We start from the raw sequence: 10,955 nt of genomic DNA on the forward strand, positions 1-10,955 counted from the left end.
ATCATGCCATCTTTGCATTAAGGTTACTTGAAATTAGGCTTAAAGTAAATTTGTTGGTTGAATTTTAACTCTAGCTGGGTAGCAGGGTTAAATTGGAATATAGTTTTAATATCCTTAACCATATTTGCACTATACACATCAATTTGCGAAATGAAAATTATTTATTGAATTTTTACACATTTGCATTCTGACCAGTAACCATATCAATTTATGTGTAATTTGTTTAAGATTTTTGCACACACAAATTAAATGTGCAAACGAACTATTAAAGTTTTTTTTAGTTACTTCCGAAAGAGGTAAGGGAAGGTACAATTTTGCTAAGGGGTGATGAACTGTTGCCCCCCCCCTCTGAAAACTTCCGTACAAAAATCACGGCCCCGCTTATAGATATGATTCTATCTATCTATCTACACTGAACTCGGCCACAGTACAAATTTTATTTTGGTAATTTTTTCCATGGGCCTACCAGCTGATATAGCAAACCGGACCCTAGATTTGTTGTGTTTATTTCAGGGGCATATTTATGTTTTTTTTAATGTTTCTTTTATACAATTTTTTATTTNATTTGTATCCAATAATGTAAATACGGCTGAAACAATTGAGTCCAAATTTGTCAAAAAAAAAAATTCTTATTTGTCAATATCCACGAAAAATGTTATTAATATAACAATAATAATATGAAAATTAAAGAAGATCAATTGTGTCAGATAGAGCAATAATTGAAAGTTAAAATCGAAGATGGACATGAAGCACCACGGAAGATAATAGTATCTTACAATTACAAGATCTTATCCAGATAGTCTCAGTAAAACTACAGTTAAAACTTACAATGTTAAAACAAAACTTTGGATAACAATTTTCTCTCTAGACTTTTTTATCTATTATATGATATTTTAGTTTGAGATATGATAGTAAAAAATGGGATCGACACAGCATTAAGAAAAATGCAAAGTAGTGATATTGGACAGACTTGAGAAGTCGACACTTGGGAAATTGCACAGTTGGGAAGTTTCCAATTGGGAAAATACTCTCAGGGTTTGGGAAATTGCCGCTTGGGAACATAAGCAAATGACATCAAAGATTTATTACATAATAGATTCCTGTCTTTGTTGTTTGAATATGTTTTGACAAGACTTCTGTAAATGAACTTGTCGCCCTTTCATCAGCTGATTGAAGTCATCTTTGTTGAGCAATCTTCTTGTTACTAAACAAATAGATATATTCTAATCAAACTTTTATGCTTCGTTGTGGATAGACTTAGTAGTGTACTATGCAAAAAATAAATATTCAATTCCAGGAGGGGGGGGGGCAACCGTCCGATTACCCCCTATCAGCTACAGCCCTGCGCTATGGTTTTTATCTATTAGCGTGGACGATACAGCCTTATTTACTATTTACAAATATGTCTTTGTATATATGTAGGAAATATTTAGAGAAAAAAATTTGAATTGAATTTCATTTAATCTTTTATAATTTTTTATTTAAGCGATACCTTTTTTGAAGTTCAAATTAAATCTAGTAAATTTGTATCATTTATCTAAATCTATTTTTAAAAAGGTATTGTTTAAATCAAAGATTACAACAAAACAAACTAAATTTACTCCAGAAATATTTCTCCAAATATCTTTCTTTCTGCGTAAGAAATGATTAAAGTTTTATATGCAATTTTATAAGTCATAATTTATAGGCACTATTAATGAAAATAGATAGATACTATTCTTTGGAAACCTCTCATGTCACTATGTCCAAAAATTTGTCAAAATGTTTTATTAAAACTTAAAACACAAGTTTTAAAAAACCTCCTGTATTACACAGGCACATTTTGATGTACTGCGTATGCTCATTACTGCGTGTCTGCATAGCGGATGCTCATGTCGTCCGGGGGTTCCCTCCATCGCCTGACCCTAATCTATGCCAGCTCGATTTCAACTTCAATGGTGCGGCCAGACTTTTTACAGTACCAGGCCTATCAAAGGCCTATCTGATCTACCCCACTAGCTTAGATTAGCGTGACCTGGGTGGGAAAGTACAGGAATATCTGTATCCATAGGTTCATCTGTCTCACCTAGATCAGGTTCACCAATATCCAGATCTATCTCACCAGAATCTGCCAGTGCCAGGGCTAGGCATGCATTAATCACACAACGACAGGATTTAATGAATTGCAAGTAGTCGTTAAATTATCTACCGCAGGTTCAAATCCTGAATCACCAATTTAATGCTTAAGATTCAAAGTCTAATGATTTTTAAAATGATTTTAAATATTTGTATCCCAAATTGCCCAAACGGGCAGTCAACAAAAGAAGTAAAATAGAGAATGAAGGAGGAAAATTATGACAATAATACTTAATATAAAATTTGTTTTTATGATCTGTACCCAATAATTTATAAAAGAAAATTAAAAAAATGTTTAAAAAAAGATTAAGATTCATAAGGATTTAGGTAAAGAATTGGAGATCAGTTAATTAATGACTCAGGATTTGAACTGGGATAGCAACCTCTCTGCAATTTTTTTAATTTGGTCCCTGCACTGAACACAAAGGTACGTTTACATTAAACACTGTTGTAGATGATGTGATAAGAGCTGATGAATTTGCATTATACGCTATACATCGTTAGTAGTTTATGCAAAGTTGCTGCTACTTAATTTTACTCCAGAGTTAATCTTTGTAAAAGGTTAGTTAGAAAAGAAAAGGTCCATCAAGTTTCAATTTGTTTTTAACATGTAAAGTTTAACAGTTCTTTCCATTAGGGCTGGGCAAAGTTCTTTTAACTAAACTTTTCGAAACTTTTCTAAAGAGTCCAAACGAACGAAGGGAAAAAATTGTTGATTTTTAAATTGTTATAACAAAATGGATTAGCCGTTTTTTGTTTTGCTGCTTTTCGCAATTTCTAAAAGATAAATGACATTAATTGCAAGAAACAACCATTAACAGTGGAATATGTTTCGTTATGTTGATAAGACTAAAATTGTTAACTGCAGACACTAACTTAAAAAAAAAAAATAACATTAACAAAATAAACATTCTATTCTTACTTACCTAAAAAAAAAAATTTAGGGCTGGAGCTACCAATTAACGAAACGGCTTAAAAAGTTTTAACGTGCCCAGCCCTACTTTTTATAAAAAGAATTTTCTTTGATTTTACGAAACCATTTATTAGATTCCAAAAATGCACATTTTAGTTGTTATAGCTATACAGTAAGAAAAAAGACAAATTTGCTCTTATTGCCGCATAATGCTTCATTTAACTGCAGTGCAGGGGTGTTCTTTTGAAAACATTGTTCATTTGGGCGAATTCTTTTTTTAAAGGCTGGAAATCACTTTTAGTACCAACATGCAGACAAAACTCACCCTTAGAATATAATCAGTGTCTCACGCTCACCTAACTTTTTCTCCAAGATATATTGCACTCCAATCTCATTGCTAAGTTGAGCATTATCTTCAACCCTTCTTCAAATAAACATTAAATTATGATTTTTTCACGATGAGGATTTTATGCGAAAACAAAATGGTAGCACTCAAAACCGAGCCCACGATTTAAAACTTCTGCTCCAGCCGTAATTTCTTAAACCCGACTTTAAAACCACATCTTTGACCCAACTCTGACGACAGCTTGTGGCACGTGATTGACTGCTGCAAGATTTTTGCCTCGACTTAAGGAGTTAGGCCCAATAAAAATAAAATCGACCTAGGTTGGTTTTTGTGGAAAATAAGATGCAGTTTGAATCCGAAAGGTCAAGCCGTAAATAAGGCCCAACGACAGCTTGGACTCGAGCCGTATTTTCCCGAATTATCTAAATCGCGGGCTCATAAGCATTAAATAAAAAATAAAGATAATAACTTATGAGCAAAATCTTACACAGTGGTGATATTTAGTTGTTTTTGTGGTCTTGGATTTTCTCTCCAGGTATTTTCTTTTTCTTCCGTTAGAACATTTCTAAAATATAAGTTTTCTATGCTTTAAAGATCTTATAGTGAAAACCAGATTAGTTCTTTAATATTGTGTCTTTATTCTCCTTTTATTTAAAAAATATCATAATTTTTAAGGGACCCACCAATGGCTGATTCAAAATGGTTCCCAGTTTTCTAAATTTTAAACATTGATATCTGATTCATACTTGATCAGACAACGCTTTGAATCGGAACTGCCATCTTTGCATGGATGGTCACTTTAGATTAGTCCCTTGAAGATTTAATTTGTAAACATTTTACCTTGAGATAAAGGAGGCCTCGTCTTCTCTCTTAAACACAATACTACAAAATGATACATGAAAAAAAACTTTTCTACTCGATTTTAAATCGTTCGTTTTTTCTGTTTGTTTTTAAAGAGCGATCATTTTTTCATTTCTCTGAACAAACAATATTGTTCCTGTTTTTTTTTTCTTAACGAACCCCTTTTTTACGAAAAATGTCGTCCGTTCTCAAACGTTTCATTAAAGCTTTTAGTAAATGTTAATTTTCTGATTTTTTTAGTAAACATTGTTGTTTAGAATTGCAAAACATGTAAATTCGCTATAAGGTAAAGTCACATTTTACCTTGAGTTAATTTGTTTAATTCCCCGAGCCAGGCCCTCCCCCTCCCCCTTTTGTATATTTGATTAGATAAGATTGTGTATACAGTACGTTCAACTACATAATTTGATTACATTAATAAGATTTGGGAATAAATGAAAATGAATGAAAATGAATATATAGATAAAAAGATAATTTGTAGAACAAAATAAAAAAATGTATTTAAATAAAACTAGATTTTTGAACGGAATGTAAAGAAACTAGTCCTTGAAAAAATGTATCATATTTTTAGAAAATTCTTTTACAACTCTGTAGCGGATAGTTTAGGAGCTGAGTCAACATTGGGTTGCAAAGATATATAGATTAGAAAATTAGAGTTTGTGGCAAATGCTTTGTTGATTGTCTCTTTGATTTTATACAATAAACTTCAACACGGATGACTAGATTGGATTCGGATTTGCAAAATTATTCTGATCAACGGATTCAGATCCAAGGGACAAAATATCAACCAAAAACTAAAAATGTTGATCTCAAATCAAAATTCTTAACTTAAAATATGTTAACAAAAATTTCCAAATTTCTGAATGGTTTACTAATTTTAAGGCGGATTCCTTGTTTTTCATTGTGGATCCAGGATCCGGATACATTTTTTTCCAGATCAAGAATCCGGATCCGCATCAAAATGAAATGTATCCTAAACTTTATAATATTTATTTACCTTGTTACACTATTGTATGATTGTGTAAAGTATATGAAGACGACGCTAACACTGAGGAGAAGGAAAAGGACAATCTTACAGAAAATATTAAATATTGAATTTCTTTTTCTTCATAGAAAATACAGATTCGTTTTATGTATACTAAAGACGTGCAATTTCTTTCAAAAATTTCCTAAAGTTTATCTTTTTTCTAAAAGCAAAACAAAAGACAGACCATATTTTGAAAATGGCAGTACTTGGGGCTTTTGTGATAGTTTTTCACAATAAATATTTCTAAAATTAAGCTGCCCCAAACTATGGTCAAAGACAACGTTCAAACCTTTACTGAATTGCAAGGAAATTCCATTGCTTATAAGAATTATTTTTTTTGTGGTTTTTGGCAAATATTTGGATCCAGAATTTGCCAGCTTAATCCAGATTTGGATTCAGTGTTATAGAAATACTATTTTTCTAATATTTTTCCTTGATATTTTTTGAGTTTAGCATCTTGCGACATTCTTCCTTTTCATCTTCTCATTATTTCTGAAAAATACCATAATTAAAAAATGGAAAATTTGAAAGGGAACAGTAATTTTATTTAAAGAAGGTGCATACCAGATTCACAACTGTACCTTTCAACAATTATCTAATCAATAGGTGAAAGTTATCCTCGGAATTCTAACTTGAAAACAGGTTTTCTACTTGAAAATGGGTTTATAGTTTAGAGAAGGGTTTCTAGCTTGAAAATAGATAAAATGAGTTTCTAGCTTTAAAATGGGGTTTCTAGCTAGAAAGGGCGTTTCCATAGCTTGAAAATGGGGTTATAGCTAGAAAAGGAGTTTCAATCTTGAAAATGGGTTCTAGCTTGAAAAGAGTTTATAGATTGAAAATGGGGTTATAGCTAGAAAAGTATTTTCTAGCTTGAAAATGGGTTTCTAGTTTGAAAAAGGTTTTCTGCTTGAAAATGGGTTTCTTTAGCTTGAAATGGGTTTCTAGCTTGAAAATGGGTGTCTAGCTTGAAAGGGGGATTCTAGCTTGAAAATGGGTTTATAGTTTAGAAAGGGGGTTTCTAGCTTGAAAATAGGTTTCTAGCATGAAAGGGGGTTTCTAACTAAAAAATGGGGTTGTAGCTAGAAAATGAGTTTCTATATAGCTTAAAAATGGGTTTCTAACTAGAAATGGTGTTTCTGTCGCTTGAAAAGGGTTTTCTAGCTTGAAAATGGTTCTAGCTTTAAAAGGGTTTATAGATTGAAAAGGGTTTTTTCTAGCTTGAATAGGGGTAATAGCTTGAAAAGGGTTTCTAGCTTGAAAAGGGTTTATAGATTGAAAAGGGGTTTCTAGCTTGAAACAGGATATTTTTCTTCCAATTTTCTTCATTGTTTGCGAAACAAGTATTCTAAAGTTATTTTTGTAGAGAACTCATAATTTAAAACAGCCATCTTTTTACAGACATGTCAGTCTTTTAATAAGGGTCATGGGATTCTGAACCTGCTAAATTTTGTATTATTTGTAGAAGATATATTTTATTTGTGAACTTAATCCCCGTAAACTTAACATTTACTTCACAAGTTTACATTTCTATCTAAAAGCATCAAAATATGTTTGAAAAAGGTACATTATGGCTTTCTTATTAAAACTATTATTTTTGTCTCTTTCTCTCTTAGAAACTGATGTTTTCTTTTATCTTTTTCTTTTCTCCTTTGTGTTTTATTTTTTATTTAAAATCTCTGTTTTTAGCTTTACTTATTTTGAGCATAATTTTCTCAAATACTGCAAGCTGAATACAGAATACATCAGATTTATTTGCAAGTATATCTAAATATTTACGAACTTTGAACTACATCTTTGCATAAATAAAGATTGTCGCAAAGCAGCAACTGTACTGTATTTTTGTCAACTTTTGTTACAGTTTACAATGTTACCTAAAAAAAATGTGAGTAAAATTTAAGAATTTAAGATAAAAAATATATTCTAAGATAGCAAGATAGTATAGTTCAAAATAATTTAACAAAAATAATAATGCATACCATATCAATCATATTTAATAACATTTTCTTAAAATAAAAACGTTTGTTTCATGATGTGTAATATGTATGTTCCCAATATGATGTTCTATTATTTTCTAAAACCGGTTTGGCCACAAAGCACATTCTATTTTCAGGGTTCAAATTAATATGGAAAATGTTAATCTCTAGATTATGAAGATTTTCCACCCATCTTGAACCCATAAATTCAGCGTGCATCCAGACCTTTTCAAAATAGTATTTATTAACTAATATGTTATTAGAAACTTCTAAAAATGGTTCGGCTGCAAAGCACACTTAATAAGAAGATGTCAATACGACTTTGCAACTCTTACTTAAAAGCAAAGAGAATAGAATATATATTAGAGGGGAATTTAAAGAATCTCTGGGTATGAATTTTTTCAGTCCCTTTCAGCCTGAAAGGGAGTTCAAAGTGTACAAATCATGTAAATGTTCACCAATTATATGCAGTAGAGTACAATAATACAGTATGTTCCCTAGACTATCCATTTTAATTTCGAAATTTTTAAAGCTGTTAAATAAACTTTATAATGAATTAGTTGAATAAAAAACATCATTTGATTTATAGTTATAACGGAAAATCATCGTTTGTAAAGTAAAAGGCATAGAGTCTATGTGAAATGATCATTGGCCAATTATGAAACCAGCCTATTTCATAATTTGTTTTTCTTTTAATATTAATTTAAGATTTTCTATAAAATGATGTTCCAGGGCCCAAAAGGTTGCATAGCATAAATATGTGAAGTACACCTGCAGTATGGAAACAGTACAACAAAATGGCCGTTTTACACTTTTTTCTAGTAAATTCCACTCTAATATATATTCTATTCTCTTTGCTTAATAGCCACTAGCTACTTCCACATTAAAGATTTAGAAGACTGAGAAAATGGCCTCTAATTTATATATCTTTAGCTTGTAAAAGTTCTCTGTTATTGATACACAGATACAGAGATTTAAAGAATAACAATTCTAAAATTAGATAGTTAAATAGATAGAAATTACATATGAAAAAAGTTGCATAGATAAATAGTCAAACAGCTAGATAGATAAATTGTTAGATGCCTTTAGCTAGTTTGTGAAACAGATAGGCTGTTAATTAAATACTTTAATAGTTAAATAAAAAGGAGGCATTTTCCCAAGGGTGACTTCCCAAGTGACAATTACCCAAGTGGCAACTTCCCAAATGTACATTTTCCCAAGCGGCAACTTCCCAAGGATTAGGTTAGGGACTGAGCGCTGCGGCTAGTAAAAGCTAGGGGGAAGTGCTCTCTGACTAGGACAAACTTGGGAAGTTGCCGCTTAGGGAAATTACACATTTAAAAGTTGCCACTTGGGAAAATACCCTTGGGAAGTTTAAGCTTGGGAAGTTTAAGCTTTGGGAAAGTACCTAACATCAGGTAGAAAGCTAGATAGTTTAAAATATATGAAGTTAACAAGATAGATAGTTGAAAAACCAGATAGTTGAATAATTAGATATTTAAATAGCTATATAGCCAAATAGCTAAATACTTAAATAGATAGATAGTTCAATAGCTAGATAGTTTAATAGCTATATAGTTAAATAGCTAGACAGTTAAATAGTTAGATAGTTAAATAGATAAATAGTTAAATAGATTGATAGCTAAATAGATAGATAGTTAAATAGATAGACAGTGCTATAGCTGTATAGTTAAATAGATAGATAGTTGAGTAGCTAGGTAGTTAAATAGATAAAAGTGCAAACGATAGATAGTTCAATAGATAGATAGTTAAATAGATAGATAGCTAAATAGATAGATAGTTAAATAGATAAACAGTGCAATAGATAGATAGTAAAATAGATAGATTGTTGAATAACTAGATAGTTAAATAGATAGATAGTTAATGAGATAGGCAGTGCAAACTATAGACAGTTCAATAGATAGATAGTTGATTAGCTAGATTGTTAAGAATATCTAGATTGTTCAATAGCTATATATCTATATATATATTTAAAGGATCAATATTGCGGCAATCATCAGTAGATTAATCTAAATAGCTAAATAGTTAAAAAGCAAGATAGTGAAATTGCTAGATAGTTAGATAGCTAGATAGTAAATAGCTAGACAGTTAAATAGTTAAATAGTTAGATACTTAAATATCTAGAGATTTAAATAGCTAGATAGGTGAATAGAAAGATACTTAAATAGCTAGATATTTAAATAGCTAGATAGTTGAATAGATATATAGTTAAAAAGCTAGATACTTAAATAGCTAGATACTTAAATAGCTAGATAGTTGAATAGACAGATAGCCAGTGTCAGGCAGTTGTTGCATAATATGCAAAGAGACACATGTTGGAATCATATTAAACAGATAAAGGCAAAATTATGAATATGTTACATAAATAGTCATGTAATTGAATGCTAAATGTACACATGTATACACATTCATGTCTATAATTGTTACTTATATCAATCTAGTTATGTAATGTTATGTAATGTTATGTAATGAATGAAATCAATGATTTACGGACGTGTAACCTAAGCAAAGAAAAGGGCGCAGATTGATTCTGATAACACTAGATGGGAGGAAGAAATATCAAGCAACAATTAATTCATGAGAGTCATCTAATACACTTACAATTTATCGGAGACACTCATACTTAATCGTAAACTCATACCACATCTGAGACACTAATACTACACCAGAACCCCTCACAATTCATCTGAGACACTCATACTTCACCAGAACCCCTCATAATTCATCTGAGACACCACTACTTCACCAGAACCCCTCATAATACATCTGAGACATTCATACTTCATCAGAACCCTTCATAATACATCTGGGACACTCATACTTCAGCAGCAACAATTCATCTGAGACACCACTACTTCACCAGAACCCCTCATAATACATCTGAGACATTCATACTTCATCAGAACCCTTCATAATACATCTGGGACACTCATACTTCAGCAGCAACCCTCATAATTCCTCTGAGACACTCATACTTCACCAGAACCCCTCATAATACATCTGAGACACTCATACTTCACTAAAACCCCTCATAATTCATCTGAGAAACCACTACTTCACCAGAACCCCTCATAATACATCTGAGACATTCATACTTCATCAGAACCCTTCATAATACATCTGAGACACTCATACTTCAGCAGAAACCCTCATAATTCATCTGAGACACTGATACTTCACCAGAACCCCTCATAATTCATCTCTGAGACACTTATACTTTAACAGAATCCCTCATAATTCATCTGAGACACTCAAAATTTATCAGAACGCTCATAACCTAAAACTTAACGGAGACACTCAGAACTCATCGGAGACACTCATATCTTATAAGACACTTATATTTAAGGACACACTAAAGTTTCACGAAACACTCATATATCACAAGACACTAAAATTTCAAGTGACACTTAAAGTTCACAGCTGAGACACTCAAAGTTCGTGAGACACCATTATAGTTCATAACACACTCATATTTCATGAGAAACACTTATATTTCATGACACACTCATATTTCATGAGACACTCATATTTAATGAGACACTCATATTTTTTAAGACACTCATATTTCATGAGAAACTCATATTTCATGATACACTCATATTTTATGAGACACTAAAGTTTCATGAAACACTCAAGTTTCATCAAACATTCATATTTCAAGAGACACTCATATTTCATGAGACACTCATATTTCATGAA

The 10,955-nt window shown here is 31.4% G+C and overlaps 1 protein-coding gene across 6 annotated transcripts; it reads right to left on the reverse strand.

Moving 5' to 3' along the window:
* Nucleotides 1–652: 652 nt before the first annotated feature.
* Nucleotides 653–5,794, reverse strand: LOC111706394 (uncharacterized). 6 transcript variants are annotated; one of them, XM_023479264.1, is made up of 7 exons: nucleotides 5,695–5,794; nucleotides 5,233–5,306; nucleotides 4,215–4,256; nucleotides 3,862–3,939; nucleotides 3,385–3,449; nucleotides 2,015–2,107; nucleotides 653–1,204 (listed from the first exon to the last, which is right to left on the reverse strand). In XM_023479264.1, exons 1-7 carry the CDS (start codon nucleotides 5,716–5,718, stop codon nucleotides 1,086–1,088), a joined length of 495 nt encoding a protein of 164 aa, XP_023335032.1. In that variant the 5' UTR covers nucleotides 5,719–5,794; the 3' UTR covers nucleotides 653–1,085. The 6 variants fall into 6 exon arrangements, with proteins under 6 accessions (XP_023335032.1, XP_023335030.1, XP_023335034.1 ...); XM_023479262.1 differs by having other exon boundaries at nucleotides 662–1,204; nucleotides 2,015–2,122; XM_023479266.1 differs by having other exon boundaries at nucleotides 673–1,204; nucleotides 2,066–2,107; nucleotides 3,385–3,452.
* Nucleotides 5,795–10,955: the final 5,161 nt, after the last annotated feature.

This window comes from Eurytemora carolleeae, unplaced genomic scaffold (assembly GCF_000591075.1).
Source record: "Eurytemora carolleeae unplaced genomic scaffold, Eaff_2.0 scaffold641, whole genome shotgun sequence".
NCBI classification, from domain to species: domain Eukaryota; kingdom Metazoa; phylum Arthropoda; class Copepoda; order Calanoida; family Temoridae; genus Eurytemora; species Eurytemora carolleeae.